The 22,943-nt window shown below is 39.4% G+C and overlaps 1 protein-coding gene across 1 annotated transcript; it reads left to right on the top strand.

Moving 5' to 3' along the window:
- Nucleotides 1-1,033: 1,033 nt before the first annotated feature.
- On the top strand, nucleotides 1,034-21,798 carry dact3a (dishevelled-binding antagonist of beta-catenin 3a). Its single transcript, XM_007252448.4, has 3 exons — nucleotides 1,034-1,522; nucleotides 16,387-16,492; nucleotides 19,975-21,798. The coding sequence occupies exons 1-3, from the start codon at nucleotides 1,280-1,282 to the stop codon at nucleotides 21,381-21,383; spliced, it is 1,758 nt and encodes a 585-aa protein (XP_007252510.3). The 5' UTR covers nucleotides 1,034-1,279; the 3' UTR covers nucleotides 21,384-21,798.
- The last annotated feature ends 1,145 nt before the right edge of the window (nucleotides 21,799-22,943 follow it).

Raw genomic sequence — 22,943 nt, forward strand, 5'->3', positions numbered from 1 at the left:
GGGCCACAAGCACTTGGGCGCGGTGGCGGGAGGGCGCTCTTAAAATGACAAGCAGACATTCAAGTGGGCTGATGTGGGTGAAATCTGTGGACTGACCATTGGGGGCGCTATTAATGATATACCTGTTTGTTAAATAAAAAATAAAAAACGAATATAAAAAAAAAAAACAGAATAAAGAAGCTAGCAGTTATCTAACAGCCCGTGGCTCTATCAAAAAATCTTTAATAAAATTTTCTGTTTTGGAAAATTAAGTTTCTAAATAAAGAGCATTTTTGAGACGGACAGTCCGATTTTTTTTTTCATTATAGTTCAACCTCACGGGCCAGATGTTTCTTGCTTGCGGGCCGCATCTGGCCCGCGGGCCGCCTATTGCCGACCTATGATCTATGGTATTCGTTTTATTTGAAGGTAAAATATAACCCTGGGCCCCGAGGCGACAATAGCAAAACATGGCTTTGGTGAGTAGATGAAAGGGTACTTGGTTGGTGTGGTGCAATGGATAACACCATCGCCTGACAGGCGTTAACAGTCATGTGCAGTCATTTTAACAGTCGTGCTGTTTTTTCATTACAATAAGACAAAATCATGAATAAGCTGCTCAATTTATTTAACTGATTACATATTTTTTAATTTGGTATCAGCGTTCACAACTGGATCTAATCTGGTTCTATAGAAACCTTATTAGCCTTCCTTTAGTTGCTTGTCCTGCTGATTTTGTACGTCTACCTTTTATAGAAATGCTTTTACTTGAATCATTAAGGTCACTGAGTGCGAGTTTAGTACTCCAACTCTGCTAATAATATCCAGCTTTATTTTATAACGTGTGCTCCAGTTCTCCAGAACTTTTAGAAACTAGCTCACTCCCTTTTTCTTCTCCAGTCTTCTGCTTTTGAATATTAATGCTGTCTCCCTCTCTCTCTCTCAGACCAGCCAATCCGGAATCAGAGGGGGAGGGGAGCTCATGAATATTAATTTAGCGGGAATATTTCTAGCCAATAGGAACGGGAGAAGGCAGCATGCTAATTAACATTTGACAGCTGGCGGAAGGTCCAGCCCTCGCTGGGAGCAGAGATGGAGAATGGGAGCAGTGGAGTTGGAGTTGAGTTGAGTGGGCTGGTTCTTGTTGAGTTTCAGAGTATCAGACTGAGGATAACTACACAAATCTGATGGAAAACTAATGGAGAATATATCTTAATTAGTAGCACCTCGGTTTTTTTCCAGGGGCAGCACTTTTAAACCGTGTTTTATTGATATTTTGTTGATATATAAGAGCTGAGCGATGAACCGAGCGTTCTCCTTCCCCGTGGCCAGCGAGCGGAGCCGCTATAAGGAGCGGCTGGAGGCGAGTCTGGCGGGGCTCCTGGAGCTGGAGGTGCTGAAAGAGCGCCAGGAGGGCCTGGTTCTGGGGGCCCTGGCTCTCCTAGACCCGGGGTGTGGGCGGCCCGCCTGGGGGCTCCTCCGGCACGGGTTCAGCCTCTCCCCGGCCAGAGCTGGAGAACAGTCAGCTCTGAAAGAACAGCAGGTAAGAAAGTTCAGATTTAGCGTGGTTCTTTGTTAGGATGATCAGACAGACTAGAAACAGCACTAATTAAAAGTGTGAAAAACCTGATTAAAAATGTTCTTTAAATCTGTTTCAGACTTTAAACAGTGCAATAATTGAGACCACTTAAGTATCTGAATCAGTTTCTCAGATTTTGCTATTTATAGGTATATGTTTGAGTCAAATGTACATTGTTGTTTTATTCTATAAATTATGGACAACATTTATCCCAAATTCCAAATAAAATATTGTAATTTAAAGCATTTATTTGCAGGAAATGAGAAATGGCTGAAATAACAAAAAAAAAGATAATGCAAAGAAAACAAGTTCATGTTCATAAAGTTTTAAAGAGAGTTTTCAGAAATCAATATTTGGTGGAACTTTTTATTTACAGTTTTCATGGATCTTGGCATGTTCTCCTCTACCAGTCTTACACACTGCTTTTAGATAACATTATGCAACTCCTGGTGCAAAAATTCAAGCAGTTTAGCTTGGTTTGATGGCTTGTGATCCTTCATCTTCCTCTTGATTATATTCCAGAGGTTTTCAATTTGGTAAAATCAAAGAAACTTGACGTATATGAACTTTTAAGTGACTGATTAGTTTTGGCTGTCATTTTGCAGTGAAAAGTGTGTTTATCATAAGAGATCAATAGTAAAAAGTCCAATCACACAGTAAAGCTTTGTGCTAGTCTTACACTTACATTACATTAACCTTCTGAGACCCTGAGTTTTGCTTGGTGTGCATTTTTAATTCTTGTGGAACTCCATGACTCACAACAGTTTCTGTATTAGTAATAATAGCTAAATAATTAGCGTAGGGTTCAAGATGGTAGACTTTGCTGTACACTACATTCCTTCACACTCCTGATATTTCCCTCTAACATGTCTCAGTAGGCATACTGAATTTACAATATACAGTAATCAATAATTCGCAGATTGCAAAGTGAGTAAGGCCCACACTGTAGCCCCAGTAGATGGCACGTAAATGTTTTGGTTTGATAATAGGTGGTACATTGCTTTAAAAGTTTGAGAACCACTGTGATAGACTATTGACTTTTCAGTTATGATCATGGATGTATAATTCCTGAAATCTGAAAGTTTATTTAATAGCAACATTAAAAACTTTGTTCTGAATGTCTTTACTACTACACAGTAATTCAATTTAAATTTGAGACGGTCTTAGTTTCATAAAAATATTTGTATGTGGTGTATGTAGCAACTACTTGAGCTATTCACTTTAAGCATATCACCTTTCTGTGCAAACTAACTCTTCATATATTGAGCTACACCTGCAGAAGAGTAGTATGAAACTCATGTGATACAACATGCCAGAAGTCTCAGCATGGAGTTGTAGAGGTTCCTAATGCTATAATCCATCACAGATGCAGCTTAAACATTCTTGCAGATATTGTGGTAGGGATGGAGTGTTGAAAACGTGTCCAATAGCATCATTGTTTTTAAGGCAATCATTTGAGACGGCAGCAGTATGTGGATGAGCATTGTCCTGTTGAAATAGCGCACTTATATGTGTGCTTAGAAAGTAAATTGCACCCCTCACAATGACACCAGGCCTTTTAGACTTGTGACGGGTGACAACAAACCAATTGTCTTGGCCCTGACCTCAGTGCCTCCACACACAGATTTTTCGATCACCTCTTCCAAAACAAAAGCAGGACTTGTCACTTAAGATACCCAATGTTGTTCTTAAGGTGTTAAAAGGCTTTTGCTAGGTGAATGTAAGTACTGCATTTGAGTGATATTGGACTAAGAGATATTTTTGGGGTTTTTAGAATTGTTTTTTGCTGTGTTGGATTTTTTTTTAATGAGGAGAAAACATCATTAGATCACTTTCAAAATATACTGAACTTCTATTTATTTAACTCTACAGTTTTCCATTGTAGTGAATTTTGTGTTTGCCTGGATTAGCAGTGAAAGCTTATGTTATTTTACTAAAATGTCTTTCATTAATACAGAAGCTTATTCCAAGGATACATATGTTTTCACAATGACATTGGCATTCATGCTTTATGAATAAAATGAAAGAGTCTAATCAAGCATTGCCCGTGCACATAATACAGACATTTACCCACTCATAACTTTCGTTGGCTTCGAGGAGTTTAACCCACAGTTGACCTGAGGATAATTGTGGGAGTGAGCAATAAAATCACACACTAACAGTTGTGTTTATGAGGGACTCTCACTGACCATGCAGTTTACAATCAGTCAGTAAAAACAAGGATTTAAGTGGACCCTAATGCTGGGTGACACTGATAAATGTGTTTTCTACATACAATCATGTTATCAGATGATACTCAAGTTGACAGATGAAGTTAATGAGCCAGTGCTTTGGGGCTGTTTTGAAGAATGTTACCTACCTGACATAGCTTGTTTTGTTGACTTTGCTTTGCTTGTTTCTCATAAGTTTACACACTCTTTTAACCATAACTCTTTAAAAGATAAGGTTTTGGTTGTAATTTATCAATCAAATATTGTTTTAAGACACTTGTTTTACAAGCTTTAAAACAAACCTCAAAACTAAGTTTCATTCATAGTTGTGGCTGTAGGGATTGAATGGGTTAAGTTGCTTGTAAGTTTTTTCATTTGCTGTTAGTCCTATGAGATGTAGGAACAAGGCAAACTTAAAAAGCAACTCATATAATTTTATTAAATGTGCTTTTATAGCTAACATATGTAAATTAAATCTGTTCTGATTGGCTGCTTTGTTTTTTGGCTTGTATAAAAAGCGACCTTGACTGAAACACAGTGTGGACAGTGGTTAAGGCTAAACTGCAACACAAAAATAACTACAGTAAAACAGTAAAATAAAAATTTACATTTTTCCAATGTAATGTTGCCTCTGTACATCACCACAATGCATTTGAAATGAAGCAACAAATGGAATTGAAATGTACAGTAAACGTTTCGGACCAGGATTAAGCCTAGTCTATTTTCCTTTCAAAATGCTGTGTAGCCCAAACTGCCTCTTAGTTTTTCATATTTTTAAGACAAAACTAACATTAATATAAATATGGGCATTGATATTGATGAATTAATGCAAGTAACTTTTACATTATGTAGTGTTTTATTGTTTCTTTTTCCTTCATTTATCAAAGGACTTTTGCTCCAGAACTGGGTATGCTTTTTAGATGGTTTCTAGCAAGGTCTTATACATACTGTGGTCTTTCTGTGTTTGAGTGTTACCAGTAGTTTACCTCTTTAAGTAAACTCTGTGTATTGACATTCATGAAGGCACCTCAATGATTTATCAATATCAATGATTTAGTCATTGATATTATACTGTATGAGCCAATTAAGTGAATTTGATTTTAATTCTCTGCTAATTTGCTTAGTCCTGAATCTTCTATATTTCTTAGGGCTGCATTTTACAGTTTGAATCAGAATCAGACATACTTTGTATTAGAGCTGTAGAGCTAGAACTTGCCGATTTGATACACATAACCCTGATACAGGGGTCATGATTTAATATGTAACAATGTGTTGTAATACTGTATTGTTTTATAATGTAAACTGTTAGTCAAAAAAATTAATACTGGGTTTTTGAAATTCGAGACAAAATATCGTGATACTTACATTTTCTTATATCCCTACTTTGTTAATCACATGACCCTTGAATTTGGAACTAAACTGGATTAATATTGATCAGATTAATTGATGAATAAATACACCAACCGTTAATATATACTGTTGCACTCATGTAAACAGGTCTGTAAATGGCTCTGAATTCTTATAAGAATAAGGGTGCTGTTTCTAATACAGAACAGTATCTGCGTACTGTCTTTTAGCCAAATATATACAGTATGTGTTCAAAGACTCAAAGTATGGGCTTTATCTGTTGGCAGGCAGATAAGGATGACTGCAGTAACCTAATCTTGTTGTTTGAGTGTGTGACAGGCCCTGGTGGGAACAAGTGGGGGGTCTGTGTACCAGCAAGCTGCCATGTGTTTTTGTGTGTCTGTGTGTCTGAGTGTGTGGGGCCCGAGAGGCTATCAAGGCCAGGAAAGATAGGCAGTGGGCCTTCTGCTCCGGCACACACGCACCGGTTTATTCCTGGCATCATGTACTGACAGCCATCTGACAGTAAGCAACAGCTGGGAAAGCACCGGTCATACTGTCCAGATTCCATGCATAAGTGTGGGCGGGTGTGCGAGTGTGTGTGTGAGTGTGAGTGTGGATGCATGTGCATTGTGCAGCACATTGCCTCCTTGAGCAACTGTGGCGTCCGGCCGTGTGCACTCCTCATCAGCATTCCCCCTCACGTCCAGCTGTTGAGGGATGTTGGAGAGTGTGAGTGTGACAGTGTGTGTAAATTGGGGGTGAAGTGTTGGTGTGTTTTGATTGATGACTCCTGGAAGAGGCAGTAGATGTTGTGGCTAGTTTAACGGGCTGCTCGAGGATCAATGGGCCTTGGGTGCAAACTCTTCTAATAATCCCTGTTCAGCATTTGTTAGGTGAGGGGTTGGGAGACCCTGTAGCAAGCAATTATTATTTCCTCTGTTGGATGTCAGTTATAATAAATGTTTCTCATAACTCTTTAGTAGAAATCGAGTGGGACTTATAGAAGGAGGGCTGCCCTGAACATTATTCAACTTTCACAGGCTATGATACTTTGATACTCATTTTCAACACTATCTATGGGGAGTGGGGGGCATTCAGGGCCTTCTAAGAAGTAATCTGTATTAAATCTGTATGGAATAATGTTTGTATGTACAAAATGTACAAAATACAGTCTTCGTCCTATTAAAGTGTAAACTGCTAAACAGAACATTGTCTAATAAGTAGTGTTTCAGGGTAGATACATGCACACAAGCTCTCCCATTGGTCAGAATGTTACTGGTAAATTGAAGGCACAGTGTATCAGATTAACCATTAAATAATTAGGAGCTGGCAAAGAAATCAACCAACCCCCTTCTCATTTCCAATGAGTGGGACCGTTTTCTTTTTTGTTTTCTTTTTTGTTTTTGTTTTACTAAAAATAGTCTATTTATAGCTTAACTAACATAGCAAACTGCTTAAACATAGCAAAATTGATAAACTGTATTTTAGTGTCTGTTACAAGCTTTACTTCAAACTTTCTTTCAAAAGCTTTGGATGTTTGTGTTTAATCTAAAACAGCCTAAAAGTTTCAAGTGAACCAAAGTGAGCTATATTAATGACCTTTCATTGACGTGAGTTTTGATATTAGTTGCATGAACCTAAGGCCAATTGTGGTAATCCATAGTTAGTCCAACTCAAATCTGATCGATGTGTGGAATGAAATATACAAATCTGTTCGTTACTCAGCCTGCTGGATCTTTGTGTTTTTAGCAACTTCAAACCGAAACAAGTCATGTTCACATAGATTTAATGAACTCTGTCATGATTAGGGGTGTGACAATATATTGATATTGTGATATATTGTATGGTTTTTGTATCTGTGATACACTATCGATGTGTTGTGTCAAATATCAACATTTTTATCAAAACACTTTTTAAGACTTGCCCCCAGTTTGACTTACTAAAATTACTAATCTAATGAACAGGGTAAACCTGCGTTAAATGTTTAGTTTGATGACAAATTCTGTGAAACTAAAACCAATAAATCCATAATTCCTGATATTTTATTATTTAGGAGTGTTTTATTATTTTGCTGTGAAGTATTGTAGAGAATGGTGAACTTGCAATATATAGAGTAGCGTTGAATCACAGTATTGTGATTATTATCAATATCATGGGCAGTGTACCGTGATAATATCCTATTGTGAGATTCCCTGTGCTTCTCACCCCTATTGATCATGATAAACCTTTTTTTTAGATTATATATTGTCTTAGAAATAATTGCAATAAATGATAGTATAGTGATAGAATAATAGCAATAACAAGCATTTACACATTACTTTTAAAGAGCCATAAAATATTAAAAAATATTGAACAAAAAAAATGACTTGATTTTAGCATAAATAACTGAGGTTTTCATGAGCTGTTCATATATGTTTATGTATGATAAGCCAATAGCGTATTTATTGTGACATTCCCAGGTTTTAAACAGTAAATAATAGTAGGTTGCTAATAAGTTTAAGTGTGTTTTATTAGTGCCTGTTCAGCATTTAAATATTAAATGTTGTATTTTGTAAGTGTATAGTGTGTGTGTAAGTGTATACTGTATGGGTGTATTATGTACTAGGAGCAGTGCTGGTTATATAGTCTGACAGCAGAGTATGTAGTAATGTTCTTTTACACACTCTGGATGAAGGAAAAAATAATTTATAATTTCGGTGTAATTTTCACATCATTTCAAGTTCCCTAGTCCTCAATCTGTTCCAGCTTGTCTACTGGGCTCTGCTGGCCAGAGAAGATAGTGGTACAGAAGCTGTTAAGTTTGCTGCTCTAATTATGAGCATCAGCACTGCTGCCAGCTTCACACTGAAGGTGCAGGAGAGCAAGTAAGCAGGGAGATGATAATTGAGCTGTTCAGGAGAATTCTGCTTGTGTGCGAGTGTCATCCTCTCTTTCTTTTTTAGTGCTGACCTTCGTGCTGTTACCATGACAATATGTGATTGCATCATCTGGTTAAGCTAACAGGCTTTGGGTGAATTTGTCTGGGGTCTGGGGGGTGGGGGTGTTAGGGTGCAGGGTAAGGGTAGAGTTACAGGCATGGTGCAGAGTCTCGCCATCTCCAAGATTCAGCCAAACAGCTGGTTAAATATAGTAAAAATAAGATAAATATAAATACAAAACTGAGTGAATGTTCTCTGCATCTTCAAACTGTTGGAATTTAATGGCATTCTGACCACATTTCTGACCATGCTGTCCCATGGGTTTAATTATTCAATGCTTCAATCATTACTACTTCAAAAAAGTCATATTTCATGTGATGTGTTTGCAGTCTAGCCTTAAAAAAATGTCCTGTCATTTTCACCACATCTGTTCAGTGCTGTGTTGACGTAGACTGGATTTGCCACAGAGGAATTTTCAGTGCCTTGACGTTGGCCACATTTTCAGACACTGACGACTGCAGTCTTTCGTCAACGGCCAGCAGCACCATACATGGGCCCAGCTCTGTGATGGAATCTGCAAGTGTTGATAAGAGCTTGTTGTTGTTGCTCTGTTCTGCATTTTTCTGTCTGTAAGACAAAGTCTTTAATACAGAATCATAAACTGAGTAGAGCAATGGAGTCATTATGTCTAGCTGAATTGCATAAGCTGCAATAAGAACCAAATCACTAAAACCTATCTGATCTTTTTTGCTGACTGGCTCCGTAAAACACATTTCCAGTTTTACCTTAACTCAAAAAAAGTTGACTGGCCAAGACCCATTCAGTGTTTGAAGTTTGAATGTTTAGTTGTGCAGTGGAGCTTCAAGGATTAGGGCTGGGGCGACGCATCGACATAATCGACGTCATCGATTACGAAAATACATCGATTTGCATAACGTGCGTCGGCGCGTCGTAAATATGATCAGAACTATGTTAATTAACACGGTAACATAGAAGCATAGAACTATTATTTAATTAAAATGATTTTTAAGAACAGCTAAACACAGTTCTGCAAGTCAAACGCGGAGGAGTTCACGTGCGAGAGAGAGAGAGAGAGACACACACACACAGAGAGAGAGAGAGAGAGAGAGAGAGAGAGACACACACACACAGAGAGAGAGAGAGAGAGAGAGAGAGAGAGAGAGAGAGAGAGAGAGAGAGAGAGAGATTCGCTTGTTCTGGTGAGAGCTCATATTCTAGTCCCATACATAATTCGGCAGCTCCCTCAGTGTTTTCTGCCGTATTTTGCGGCTAGCGCGAGCGCTTACAACTGACACCGCGCACCGCGAGGTGCCGCCGCGTTTGTGCCGAATCCGACTCTCTGCTGAATCTGACTCCCGCTTCGCGGACAGAATCGGCACAACACCCCCGCTGTAGAACTGCGGTAGTGAAAACAGCGCTTATAAATAAATTAGTTTAGTTTCACTTTCAGTTTTCGTTATTTTTTATTTTTTTTTTTACATAAAAATATAATTAAAAAACAGACGCCTACATCTCGGACTATTTTCTGGAGCCCGGGTCGGATTTCGGGTCGGACCTCGGGTCATGTCGGGTTCGGGCAGAGGAGAGCATGGACTCCGGAGAGCAATCTCCAGCTACAAAAAAACGCCAGCGGGCATCTAAAGTTTGGGAGCATTTCACGCAAAAGGGCAACAATGTGGTCCTCTGCCATACGTGCAAAAGGAGCACTTGAAGCGCACACATCCATGAGCACTATGTCAACAGGGTCACACAGTAAGTTACCGTTTACATCAGGGTCTCCGCGGGTGTCCTTAAAAAGACTTAAGGCTGTCTACCAAAGGTTTTAAACCTGCCACAGGCAGAAATTATACATTTTTGGTTTATATTTGTGCATGGCATTTCGCAGATTCCAGAAACAGTAGCATTATTCATAAGTTCAGGTGTTTAGCTAAGCTAGCTGCCTTAAGTTATTTTAGCTAGCGCCGTCGGCGTTGCGGTGTTACACCGTTTTCTGTCACCGTCGGAATTTTGTGACCAGTGCTCACAGTTATGAGCGTTCATTGGCAAAACAGAAGCTTTCTATACCTACACCTTACCCTCAGCCCTAAACTTAACCGTTTTGGCCAGTCGGGGTAAACATTAGAAACGAACACGTTTCGAATCGGCCAGTGCACCGGTCTGCTGAGAACTACTTGCCCGTGGTCACAAAATCTAGCGGTCACAGAAAACAGTGCAACACACGGTTGTGGTGTATGGGAGCTTACCATTTTTAGCGTTAAAGATCTAAACGTGTTGTACATGTAAGTGATTATAAGTGTGGGGTTTGGTTTAGTAGGCTTGTGTTGTTGTTGTTGTTATTATATATTAATATAGTAATTTATCGTTTGCTTTAAAACGTAAAATAATAATTATTTAAATATGTTTCTCAATAAATAGATTAGTCGACTAATCGAAAAAAATAATCGTTAGAATAATCGTTTAAAAAATAATCGTTAGGGACAGCCCTATCAAGGATAATAAAATCTAAGCCTTGGTCACCAAATAATATGCAGATTTACACACCAAATATGTCTTCGCCAACCAGCTGTGTTTTTGGTTTTTAAAACAAGAATTGTGTCATTGATTTTTTTTTCTGTTTACACTCTAAGCATGGATTCAGTTCAGCTTAAAAGTGATGTAAAACTACCAGTAGCATCACCTAGTAGAGAATCTTCAGCCAGCTAAACATGCATAAATGAGACATAAGACAGGATTATGAGGTGCTACATATTTAAATATTTCTTAAGAAAGGATTAGTTTCTCAGGGGGTCCTGTGATTTTATTCTCGTCTGGATAATCATGTATTACAGGCTGAATTACCTACTGTTTTTCGCTGAATTCCGTGGTCCTTCAGTAATTTTAGTCCTGTCCGTACTGACATCTCTGAGTTTCGTCACTTGCATTTGATAAAATAGCTATTTGTTCACTGCTACACACCGTAATCACACTTTAGGGCACTTGTTTTCACGGAGATCCATGTAAACACAACAGCGAGTTGAAATGGAGGAGCAATTTTATGTGACAGAGAAAGCCAAAAAGTTTTTTAGTTCCAGTCCGGATGCAAGAGTTTTATCACTGAATAGAAGTGTGAAATATTTTTTTCACAGACGTCCCCCTGAGAAACTAATCCGGTTCGGATAGGGCTTTAGTATGTAAAAAAAAAAATAACAGTTGAACTTGTTTTGTTCAAAATGCTCCAAATTAACAAACCTGTTAACTAATTCACATCAGAGAAACAAACTACATGTATCATGCGGTTTGGTTGCCAGGTTGGAAAAATGAAATCAAAAGGTGTTTCTTATTGTGCTCTATATATCAAACTTTACCTGTTTAAAGGCTAAATCAAATTGTCTCATTTTCTTTCCTAAATATTTTCAGGTCTTTGGAACACACTTTATTTCTGTTACAGAGCAGTACAACCCCATTAAACCATAGCATTTCGCCCATGCATGCTAGTGAAAACACACACACTCTAACACACCCTCAATAATGGCTAGCCACCTCAGTGCCTGGAGAGAAACAAGGGATTAGTTGCATGGCTTAAGGGCAACTCAGCGGTGAATGCTGTTGATAGCCACTTCCTGCTGGTCCAGGGGATCAAACCAGTTGGTGACCTTCCAGTCCCAATTCTGCTTTGCTGACCTTTAGGTCGTAGCTGCCCCAAGCAAGTCTTCTACCTCTATGCTTAGCATTGCTAACAGGATTAACTCAGATCTCTGAGATGGTGTTGAATATTTTTGGTTTTTGGATTTTCAAGCTGTCTGCATTTTGTTTTTGAACAACAAGAATCCCAAAAGAGAAAAACTGGGCATACAAAAAATTCCACTGCATTTCGACAGGGAACTTACTAGTTGAGGGTTTGGGCTAATTGACTGTCGTTTTCATTGCAGCCAGCATGTCTCTGATTGTAGCAGTGTTTGTGTAGACCATACTATGGGCAGTTTGGAAACAGCACAGCAGTGTGATTTGGCTGTGGATGTGATGGGAGAACCTCTGTGGAGGAACAAATGATCTTTGAGGAGGCAGTTTCACAGGAACCCTTTACCACAGCGCTTAAGCCAACACCCGCATTAGGTCATTTACACAAGCACTCAACGTGGAGGTCTATAACTCTGTAGCTGCTGTGGAGGTTCTGAGAAAAAGTGCACTTCAGAAAATCAGAAAAGCTCTCTTAATTTTTAATTCATCTCTCAACTCGTTTGGGAAGCTTTTAAGCTTTTTAGGTTCAGGGAAATATCATCTGCTTTGCTTTCGTAGCTTTTCAGAGCATGATATGCTAATTTATGCTAGCACTTCTGGCAGTCAGAGTGGTTGGAACTGCAGCACTACGCTTCACTATGCGTGTGATTAGCGCTATCCAAATCGCTGCAACTGTACTGGGATGTTAAACAAGTTTTAAACAAGGAGTTTCTCTGTATTCCCTATGCTTACTTATTAACCTCTTGAAACCCTGCATCCTCATATGGGGATATTACATTTCTGCTTCTCTGTACCATGATACTTATTTTTAAGAAACATTTACCCTTGACTGCCATTAAGACACTGCCCGTCCCATCTAGTGGTCACATAATGATATTACACTCAACTGAATGCAAACAAGATGGCTGGAATGGAATCCTTTTCAAATGTTTCTACAGCCAGTCATTTAAAATAACATTAAAATAAATGTCAAAATAAACTTTTTCTCAAGTTTAGTTGTTATACTTGTTAGGTCCTCCTAATCCCAAATAGCTAGGAGAAATTAAAAACGCACACCAAACAAAAGTCCAGGTCTCAGGAAGTTAATTACTAGCCAAAGAAAATGTTTAAATTAGAAGTAGCAGAGGAGAGCAGGACATCGCAAGTGAAATTTCTCCTATATTTTAATCACTCTATGTGAAGGATAACTCTATATTATCTAAAATCAAAATATAACTATTTTTTAAACTATAACTCACTAGCATAAGCTTCATTTTCTTGCTCATTAAAATTAAGACACTCTTAAAGTTAAATTTAAGATTATGCATTTTCCAGACAGTGGTTCTTTAAGAGTTGTTTATTAATGGCAATTGTATATAGAAACAAGCTCCTAGTATCTCCAAAATACCAACATTTCAGGAAAAAGTATAAGTATGATTAATTGTTATTTAATATAAAAACCTGCACATCTGTGGATTAAATTGGATTAACTGGAGTAGCAGTTAGCAGGGCAAGTTTCTATAAAAGTAAATTAAAACCAAAAAACCAAGAACTTTGCATTTATAAAAGGTATATGGGATTCTCTTATTTATTTTCCGGTAATGCTTATTTTTTTTATCACTGCGCTAGCCCTGCTAGTTTGTACTTTAGCCTAGCTAGCCTGGCTAGCCCTCTTTAGAAATGCTACATTTAATTTACCTCAGACAATGGATGCATTATCCCAAGGTGAGCTAGCAAAACAATTCAAAAACAATACATACAAACAAGGTCATTTGTACATCTATACACCATAAAAACATTACAGATTTGTTTATATTTGTAGTGCTAAAAAGATGTATAATAAGCTGTACTTAGCCTCCACATGGTGGGTTCATGCCTAACTCGGATGTTGGACTTTTCTAGTTCCGAATTTCTAAGTATGAACATGTTTCCATGGTGTATGGATGCACAAAATGCCATAACAATCTTGTTTGTATTGTTTTTTATTTGTTTAGCTAGTTAACCTGAGACACTCCACCCAACTTCTGAGGTAAATGGAATGTAGCATATCTTGTGAGAGCTAGCTAGCAAGCTAGGCTAAAGTACAGAGCTAGTACAAGGCTAGTACTTTTCACATGGTGAGGTTAGGTTTTATCACAGTGTTAAAACTATATGTTCCTAGAGAACAAATGAGATAATCCCATATTCCTCTTATGAATGCAGAGTTCTTTGTTTTATTGGTCAAATCCCCTTTTTAGAAACTTGTCCCGCTAACTGTTATGGTCAATCCAGCTCATGGGGACATTTCATTTGTTACACAGATAGGTATTTATATTAAACAATAATTAATCTTACCTAACCACTTAAAAAGTCCTAAAAAGTTGCCATTTTAGAGATACTATATATATACCATATACTATACCATTGCCTTTACATAAAAAAATACCACAGCCTCAGAAATACAATGTGTTAACATTAACAAAACATACTATTTTCAAGCTTCATGAGCCAGAAAATGAATGAATGATGATGAATAATGAACACTAGTGAAAACTACTGCAAAAGTCCGGAAAGGTCCTGGGGACATTTTATGAGTCTCTCAGTTTCTGTGGGGTGCATGCGTCCTCTCACTCCTGCGTGTCATTTTGCACTTAAGCGTTGTTAATACAGAGCACAAGTGCTTGAGGTGTGGAAGTAGCAGCAGCATTTTAGGAGGGACTTTTTACTGCCTATAACCCTGTATCTCTGAAACTGCAGCACACAAGTTAACAGTATATATGACAGTAAACAGATGCAAATGGGGAGACTGCACTTAAAACTGTAACACAGCATTCAGTAAACAGTTTTATTGCACATAAGCAATACGTAAACAGTATACAGTCATACTGCACATGTCTGGACTGTGATAAAAATGTAGCACACAATAAAGAGTAAATAGTAAATACTTATATTGGACATGTGTCTTGATAAAAGAAGTCCAGATTTGGTCTGAACTAGTGTTTCTAATGGATTCTGAGAGTTTTTCCATTGATACACAGTTAATAGATTTTCCAGCTAATTTTCCAGTGATGAATGCTAATGTTATTTTTCGTTTTCCAGTTCATGAGGATGTTTTTTGCAGTAATTGGTGCTTTTCCATTGCTGTATTGTTTTTATTGATGTGTCTCATAACAGAAAGAACCAAATCTTTTGGCCTATATAGGTTTCTAAACATTCACACAGTGTAAGATCCAATGACCGTTTCAAAAAATGTACAGTAAATGGGTTTGAATTGGATAGCAGGATTTTTATACAGTTAATGACATTTAAAGAATAATTATGATCTTTTTCTTTTATTTACTATATTTTAACAATGCCTACCATACTGCTTTAGCACCATCCTGAATGAAGCAAGCAAACAACCCTGCAGACATTTAGAAAAGAGCAATCAGGTGACAAAGTCAGTAAAGTTAATTTGAGAGTTGAGGCAGAGACACAATCTCCCATTCATTCATAAACAGAGCATTCTGTTCCTTTCATTCCCAGATTCCCAGACTGCCTCCCTGCATTCTAATGCTGTATGACTGAACACAGCGATGGCTGCCACACTGACTCACACTCTCTTCTCACTCATCTGGCAATCCTACGGCCTTTTACACACTCAGGGTGCAATACACACATACATGCAGGAGGTCATTAACCTCAGTACAGTCACCACACACACGCACACACACACACACGCACAAGACCTCTAGAGTAATGGAATAAGCAGAATTAGACTGACTTCATTGTTAAAGCAGTGTATTTATAGTAAGCCCAGCTCTCTCTTTGAATACATTGATTTCTGTTCAGCTATTATTCCAATGGAGTAACAGCAGCCACTCTACTTTCTGTGATTTGTCCATCTTTATTTTAGCTGTCTGCTCACACAATGAACTGAAGTGATAAGAATATTGATTTAAGTGATTGAAATATGAAAGATACAGATGTTTCCCTATAACACATGCCGCTCATGTTGGCATGGTGTTTTAATATATTTGTCCTATTTAAGGATTCAAGGAGACTATATTGTCATTCACATCACATGTGGTACATGAGGTGGAAAGATTTTGTAATCTTACAGTCCAGTTTACATCCAAAGAGCATTTGTTAAAATAGATAAATATAAGATACAATTGAATTGAATACAATAAAATAGAATAGAATAAAATACATATCAAGATAAATACACAAAAATAGGGAAAGTAGGCAGGTAGCAGCAACATGAAGTCCAGAGTGCAATTTGCTGTAGCAGCTTAGGAATTAGGATTACAATTCATTGTTTCATTTATTTCTAAAATAAATTTACCACATCTCATCTTATCAGCCTTTTACACTGCATTATGTGTATCCACAATCTTATTACCTGTCTTTATGCAGAAAATTCCTCACCATCTCCTCGTAGACTTTACAATACAAAGGATACTAAATTGGCTCAGATCTTCATGTTACAAATGTTCAGTTTACATTGTGTTGAGTTTCCTTACATTAAATCCATGGTGACATCTAATCCAAAGGTTTTAAGAGAGCATGTGGTGCCTCTTCAAAGAAAGTTCCCTTTTGTACTTTTATACACAAGAGTGTATTTATAGAGAGCTTTTTTATTGAGTGTGTATCTGTGTGTGTTTGTGTGTAGGGTTTGATGGCAGTTCTTCAGCAGCAAGTAGGAGAGCTGAGGGTGGATGCAGAGAGCACTTCGTTGGAAAACACGACTGACACAGGAGACAGTGGTCCAAATTCAGGTACAGCTCTACTCGCCAGCCTTTTACTGAACCATGCTAATCAGTATCCCACTATATTTAACCCTTGTGTGGTGTTCGGGTCTGTGGGACCCGTTTTCATTTTTCATCAAATTATACTAAAAAAATATTTTTTCTAACTCAAACTCATTGGCATTGGCTCATTTTTTGTGAAAAACATATATCAAAACACATTTTCGATAAACACACACTGTACAACACCTCCCCCCCTTACACATTTATATTACATACAGTATGTTTGGCCAAGGGCTAATAAACATTGCTTCATTTGTAAATTTGAAACTAAACACATTTTCTACTCATATCTTGAGTTTAATTAATTTTCTTTTACATTTTATTAAAAAACTAATAAAAAAAGAGGAGCACTTTTTGAAATAAATGTAACATAAGGAAGGTAAAGGGTAACCATGTAAGCTGTTTATATTGCCTGCAATTTAGGTGAAGCAAGCATGTGTAAAGCATTTTAATGTAAAATTGCTTAATTTTGCTGAATTAAAAACAAGTAAAAAAGTAAACGAGTAACAAAAATATGAACACCATACAAGGGTTAATAATAAGTTCTGTAACAATTCAGTGAGCATCAAATAGCATTGTGTTAGGCCTATATTAAATACTATTGTATTATATTCCCAATGTCATTGGACAGGAACCAGCATTGTTAAAGTCTGCATTGTTAAAGTCTCCGAACTGTGGGATGTGTGTGTGGGATCTCCTGCATTGCATGTGGATGTGATTTCTTGTCTGTGAGTTGTGAGTTGCTTGTCTGTTCACATGGATTCTCGTTACACTAGTGACCCTGTGGATCGAGGAATGTTAAATGCCAACACAAGTTCAGAAATGGAATGTCTCATTAATTTGGTATCCTCTAGCAGGCATGGCTATAAGTCCAATAATAATTCATGTCACCTTGCCATGAGCATGCTTCCTCACTTACAAGATAACACCTCGAAACCTTACAAGCGTAAATGTTCACAAGCCGTGCCCTGCGGTAACACTTCACGATTAAGTTGCATACTGGTGTTCCACTACTTTCGGGACGTCGGAGTTAAAATAAGTTTAATAATAAATTAATAATATATAATACAAGTTTACCCTCATTAATAATTTCTAAAACTTCATTTCTGTGAAAGGGTTAAAGTTGATGAAATCTGTAATTCAGTTAGAAGTCCTGGAGAGAACTCATACTCACACACACACACACACACACACACACACACACTGACGGTTTAGTCATGAGAGCTGTGTACTGAGACCTCACTGTGTGCACACACTCGGGACACACAGAAAGGCCTTCTATGTGAGAGTGAAAGAATAAACACACTCTCCAAGGCTGCATGATATTGATAAAATATCATTTTTCAATTTAATTGCTATACATGCCCTGCAGTTTACAGCACATTAATAATGATTGATGTGCTTGAAGATTGATCTTGTGCTTATGTTTAATGATTTACGTTTGCAGGATCATGTAAATATACTGTCCAGTATATTATCCAGAATATTAGGACCATTATAGTGGGTGTCGGTAGACTCTAGACTCTATGGGTCACAGTGGACTCTAAAGGCTCCCGGGAATTCTTAACGGTCGCGGTGGACACTAACAGTTGCCGATTGAATGTAATGGCTGCCGGTAGACTCTAATGGTCCAGGCCGACTCTTAACTGGTCCCAGTAAACTCTATTGGCTGCAGTTGACGCTAACAGTCGCGCTAGACGCTAATGATTACGTCGGATTCTAACGGTCATGGTGGACTGTAGTGGAGTGGATGCTAATGGTTGCTGGTAGATGCTAACTCTCAATGGTAAACTCTAATGGCCACGGTGTATGCTAACGGTCGCCGGTAGACTCTAATGGTTGCAGTGGATGCTAACGGTTGCTGATAGATTCGATAGTAAATTCTAACAGTCGCGGTGTATGCTAACGATCGCCGGTAGACTCTAACGCTTGCGGACTCTAACACTGCAGTGTTGAGAATGATTCACCACCCAAATAATAGTTTCTCTGTGGAGGCCCTATTAGGTCCTGACCATTGAAAAACAGGGTGAAAGGAGGATAATACAGTATGAGAGAAACAGATACAGGACTACAGTCTGTAATTATAGAAGCATTAGTTCACCCATGTGATTCAGTTGAGCGGCTAAATTAAACTTTAAAATTTACTAGACAAGTGTAGAAAGATGAAAGTAAATACTTTTGCATTGTGATTCATTGGAATATTGCAGATTCATTTATGTGTGGTCATGCATGCGACAGATACCTAAATATACATTTATAGACGTATTCTGTACAGACATGTATTTGGCCATTTAAAGGATCTTCTATTTGTAACCCACAAGAAATGGGCATTAAAATATTCTGTAAACTATGTATGGCAATAAATGCAGGAACCCATGTGTTACAGCACTGACTAAGTTGGACGTTTATGTCTGAAACATTAGGGTATCAGTCAATCGTGGCAGTAAAAACAGAATGTCCCAACCACTGAAACTGTAGTGTCACCATGGCCCCATCAAACCACATCAGCATTCAAGCTACACTCCTATTCTCTACGGGCCCAGGGCATCAGGATGGATGAGGTTTACATGGAATGTGAAGTTTTTGCAGCTGTTTTAGAGTATGATGCTGATCGCTTTTGGCTGTACCTCATTTTGGGTTATTTGAGCTGTTTTCATATGCTCCTCCTTTAGAGATGTGGACATTTCTCTCGCATATGCTCAGTAGATGTTCTGACTGCAAGAGAAGCCTGACTCAAGCTGTTCAGCATTCTGTTTGCAAGGCTGGTTTTATTGGCTTTAGCATTACACAGTAGTAATGTCTGATGTACAAATGCTGATACTACATAAATATTTATAAAAATGGAACTATAGTCACTGTCAAAAACAACTACTTTCACAGCTCAAGGTTATGTTAATGAAGTCCTGCAACTAGTGGCCCTACCTTTTCTTAACACATACTTCAGTGTGCTATTTAACAGGACAATGTTTTTTTACATAAAAAAGCCTTATACTATGATACTATGATAGTATGATATGGATGCAATGCCGTGGCCAGCCTGAAACGATATTTTGTGCGCTATCAACACTTCACCCCTACTGCAGAATCACCAGGAACTGAGTGAATGTTCAAGCTGCATGGGATTACTTATCTCGGGACACCATCAGGAACCTCTACAACTCCATTCCAATATTACATATAGATGTAGTATGTAACAGATGTGTGACACATGTGGAATACAACATATGTTGCGCATGCATTATATAAGCCTTCTGTATGTGTAGCTTAAAAAATATGACCAAGAGTTGTCTATATCAGTCTGAACTTTTAATTGTTTATTGTTCTTGGTAACCTTTATCTTCCTTCTTCAAAGACCATTGCAATTTTCTGCACATTCTGTTCTGCGACCATGGATTACCATTCAAGTGCTTCATGTCTGACCTTTGGTTTCCCATGTTTGTTTGTTGTAGGAGATGTTTGTTTGGCCAGTCGAGATGGACTGCAGGTCAGTGGAGTGCGGCCCCTGGTTCCTCGCTCCTTTTCAGCTCCCCAGCCAACACTAACGCCTGTTGCAGAGAGAGGAGGAGAAGGGGAGCATTGGCTCTGGCCAGCAGGTGATGCAGTAGGAGAGGAGGACTTTCAGCAGTCACAGCGTGTGGAGACCTATATCGTGGGCTTGATCCAGCGCCGCCTGTTGAATGCCAGGCACTGCAAACCACGAACCAGTCTGAGCCCTGAGAGCAGAGGAGTGGTAAGGCAGAGTAGCCTCTGCAGCAAGGAGCCTCCTTATGCACGTGAGTGCCGCAAGGCTTCACCCAGCCCGGAAAATTCACCAGCCTGGGCCTCATATAGCCTGGAAGACGAGCGGCTTGGAGGCCTGTCTCATGAGGAGTCCCTCCCTGTGCACTACCCCAGGCCTCCTGCACTTGCTGAAATCCGCTCCACTTCTCTGGACTTTCCCTGCGGAGTTCTGGAGCCCAGCAGCAGTGAGGCAGACTCGCACCAAAACTACCAGGTCCCGCACTCACCTTCTTCAGATGAGCAGCTGGTGAATGCCCAGTACATCCCAGCTCAGCCATGCCGGGCTCCTGCGAGGACCAAAACACATCGTGCCCACCCTGCTTCCAATCCCAAAACCAGCCGTCCTTCACACTCCCCAGAAAGAGTAGAGAGAGGACAGTCTAAGTCAAGGGCTGTCCCAAAGAAGTGCCGTTTCACAGAGGAAAGGGCAGCTACTAAGAAGCCTGGTCGAAGGGCCTGCCGCTCACAGTCAGAGAACAGCCTGCTGGGACAGAAGGGGGCAACCGAGCGGAAGTACAGCACAGTGGAACGGGACAATGGACGTGCCACCCAGCCCAAAAGTCGCCGCAACCAAGGTGGCCTGGGGCATCGGCGCTGGCGCTCCACACTGGAGCTCAGCCAGGATGAAGCTGAACCTCCTCCACCTCCACCTGAGCAGGCAGCAAGACGTTCCCGCAGACCCCGTCCTGCCCCACCTCCTTACTCCTACAACCAGGCTTCTCAGCAGCACCATCATCATCAGCACCACTTTCAGCACCATCAGGTCCTTCACTCTCCGGACTACCTGCCCTGCCGGCTAGAGGGGGGTTATAAGCATCTGGGTCCCACAGAGTGGGAGTCCAGTCTGAGCGAGGGTGAGTCTCCAGGCTCCAGCTCCATGTCCAGTGACTCAGATGAGAGTGGAGGACTGGTGTGGCCACAGCAGCTTGCCCCCCAGCTGGCACCATCCTCTCCGCCTGCTCCTCCTGGAGCCCCGCTGCAGACAAAAGCCTTAGTCAAGATTAAAGCTTCTCATGCCCTTAAAAAGAAGATCCTGCGATTTCGGACTGGATCCCTGAAAGTCATGACTACTGTCTGAGCTACAGGGTGATGTTTCAGTTGTTCCTGGCCTTGATTTGGAAGTACCCTTGCTAAGAACATTTAAAGGGTTTTGTGTACTCTGAAGCTTGGTCAATATATACCTAATCTTGAGGAGATACAATGCCCAAGGAACTAAGATCAGAACTGTTTGTTGAGTTCCTGGGTTCTATGTATGACTGGTATTTAATGGTGTTTTAAAGAAAGAAACCCTATGCAGGACAGGTACTCCAGGAACAAGACCAGAAACCACTCTTTGGTACACCATGTCCTACAGCCTAAATAAGGTCGAAGTTAATCTGCCTCAGATTTATGGAAAATCTGAGCCTAAAACCATCCCTGTATATAAGTGTATGTGGTTGAAGGTGCTTGTATTTATGATTGTACTCTGTAAATAAAAAATTGGGACCATGTCATAGGGGATGTTTGTGGTTTTGAGAGACAGACAATGGTCTGTGTATAAATGTGTAGAAGAAGTGATCCTGCATGCAACTCACAAACAATTTCCAGCTATAGAACATAATTATAGCTTCATTTTAGACACAGCTGCCCACAGAAGAGTAAGACTAGTGCTTGCTGCACTGAAGAAGACACAGGAAAGGTCGGTGATCCAAGAAAAAAGAAGCGAAGGTCCAAAAAGTCAAAGAGGGCAGTGTTCAGCCTGAGGTTACTCTTGGACAGTTTGGATAGAGCAGCAACGTCAAGTAGCAGAGCTTGTGCACACTATTAATGCCATCTCTGCAACATTCTGTATATTGTTTTTGGCTGAACTTGCACTGGGTGGTGATCTGTTTTTCGTGAGACACGGAGCAGCAGAGCGTTGTGGGTGTTCCATCAGGGTGAGTGTGTGGAAGTTCCCTGTTGTAGTCTCTCACACTCGCAGGACCTGGGCCACCCACACCACAGTGAAAGTAAGTCTGGGGAGGGCTACAGGGCGCAAGTGGAGGGGTTACTTTGAGATTAAGTAGGTGGGAGACCTACTTTCATGGGTATTAAAAGTCTAAGGGACATTCTAGCCTTCAGTTTATGTGTTTTTATGTTCTTAAGTTCTCAGAATCTACAATGAAACATAATTAGAAGCAGATTTATGGAACTAGCTAGCTAGGTGAAGGTACAGCTTTTAAGAAGATTTGGAAACATCTGTTGGGAAAACAGTAGAGGAGAGTGGGACCTAATCAAACACACTTTCTGATCTGTTTTTAATAGTTATAGAGTATTATTTTCAGACATACACTGTTAGCATTTGTGATGCCTGTATTGGCTTTCCACAAAATATCCCCATAATAGTCAAGGATTATGGAAAAGAGGTCAAACAGCTGCAAATTAAACCATTTTACCCACAAAGTACAAGAGCAAATATCAGCACAATACACTCAAAGGACCTATTTCACCTTAGAAACGAAATGTGGCGGCTTTCAAAAATGCATGTTCTGGACATAGCTTAAAAGATAGGCCTCCTCATGCACTACTTGCTGGTGTTTTAGAATATGTATTTTTCCCTTTTGTTTATTTTCCCTTTCGTTTTGAACATACAGGGTGTCCTGACAATGTATTTTGTTTA

The sequence above is a fragment of the Astyanax mexicanus genome, chromosome 20 (genome assembly GCF_023375975.1).
Source record: "Astyanax mexicanus isolate ESR-SI-001 chromosome 20, AstMex3_surface, whole genome shotgun sequence".
NCBI classification, from domain to species: Eukaryota; Metazoa; Chordata; class Actinopteri; order Characiformes; family Acestrorhamphidae; genus Astyanax; species Astyanax mexicanus.

Excerpts from the sequence above, each read along its gene's own strand:
- dact3a (XM_007252448.4), top strand. The coding sequence starts at position 1,280 with ATGAACCGAGCGTTCTCCTTCCCCGTGGCCAGCGAGCGGAGCCGCTAT. Across the intron at positions 1,523-16,386 it reads CAGCTCTGAAAGAACAGCAG|GGTTTGATGGCAGTTCTTCA; the intron begins GTAAGAAAGTTC and ends GTTTGTGTGTAG. Across the intron at positions 16,493-19,974 it reads AGACAGTGGTCCAAATTCAG|GAGATGTTTGTTTGGCCAGT; the intron begins GTACAGCTCTAC and ends TGTTTGTTGTAG.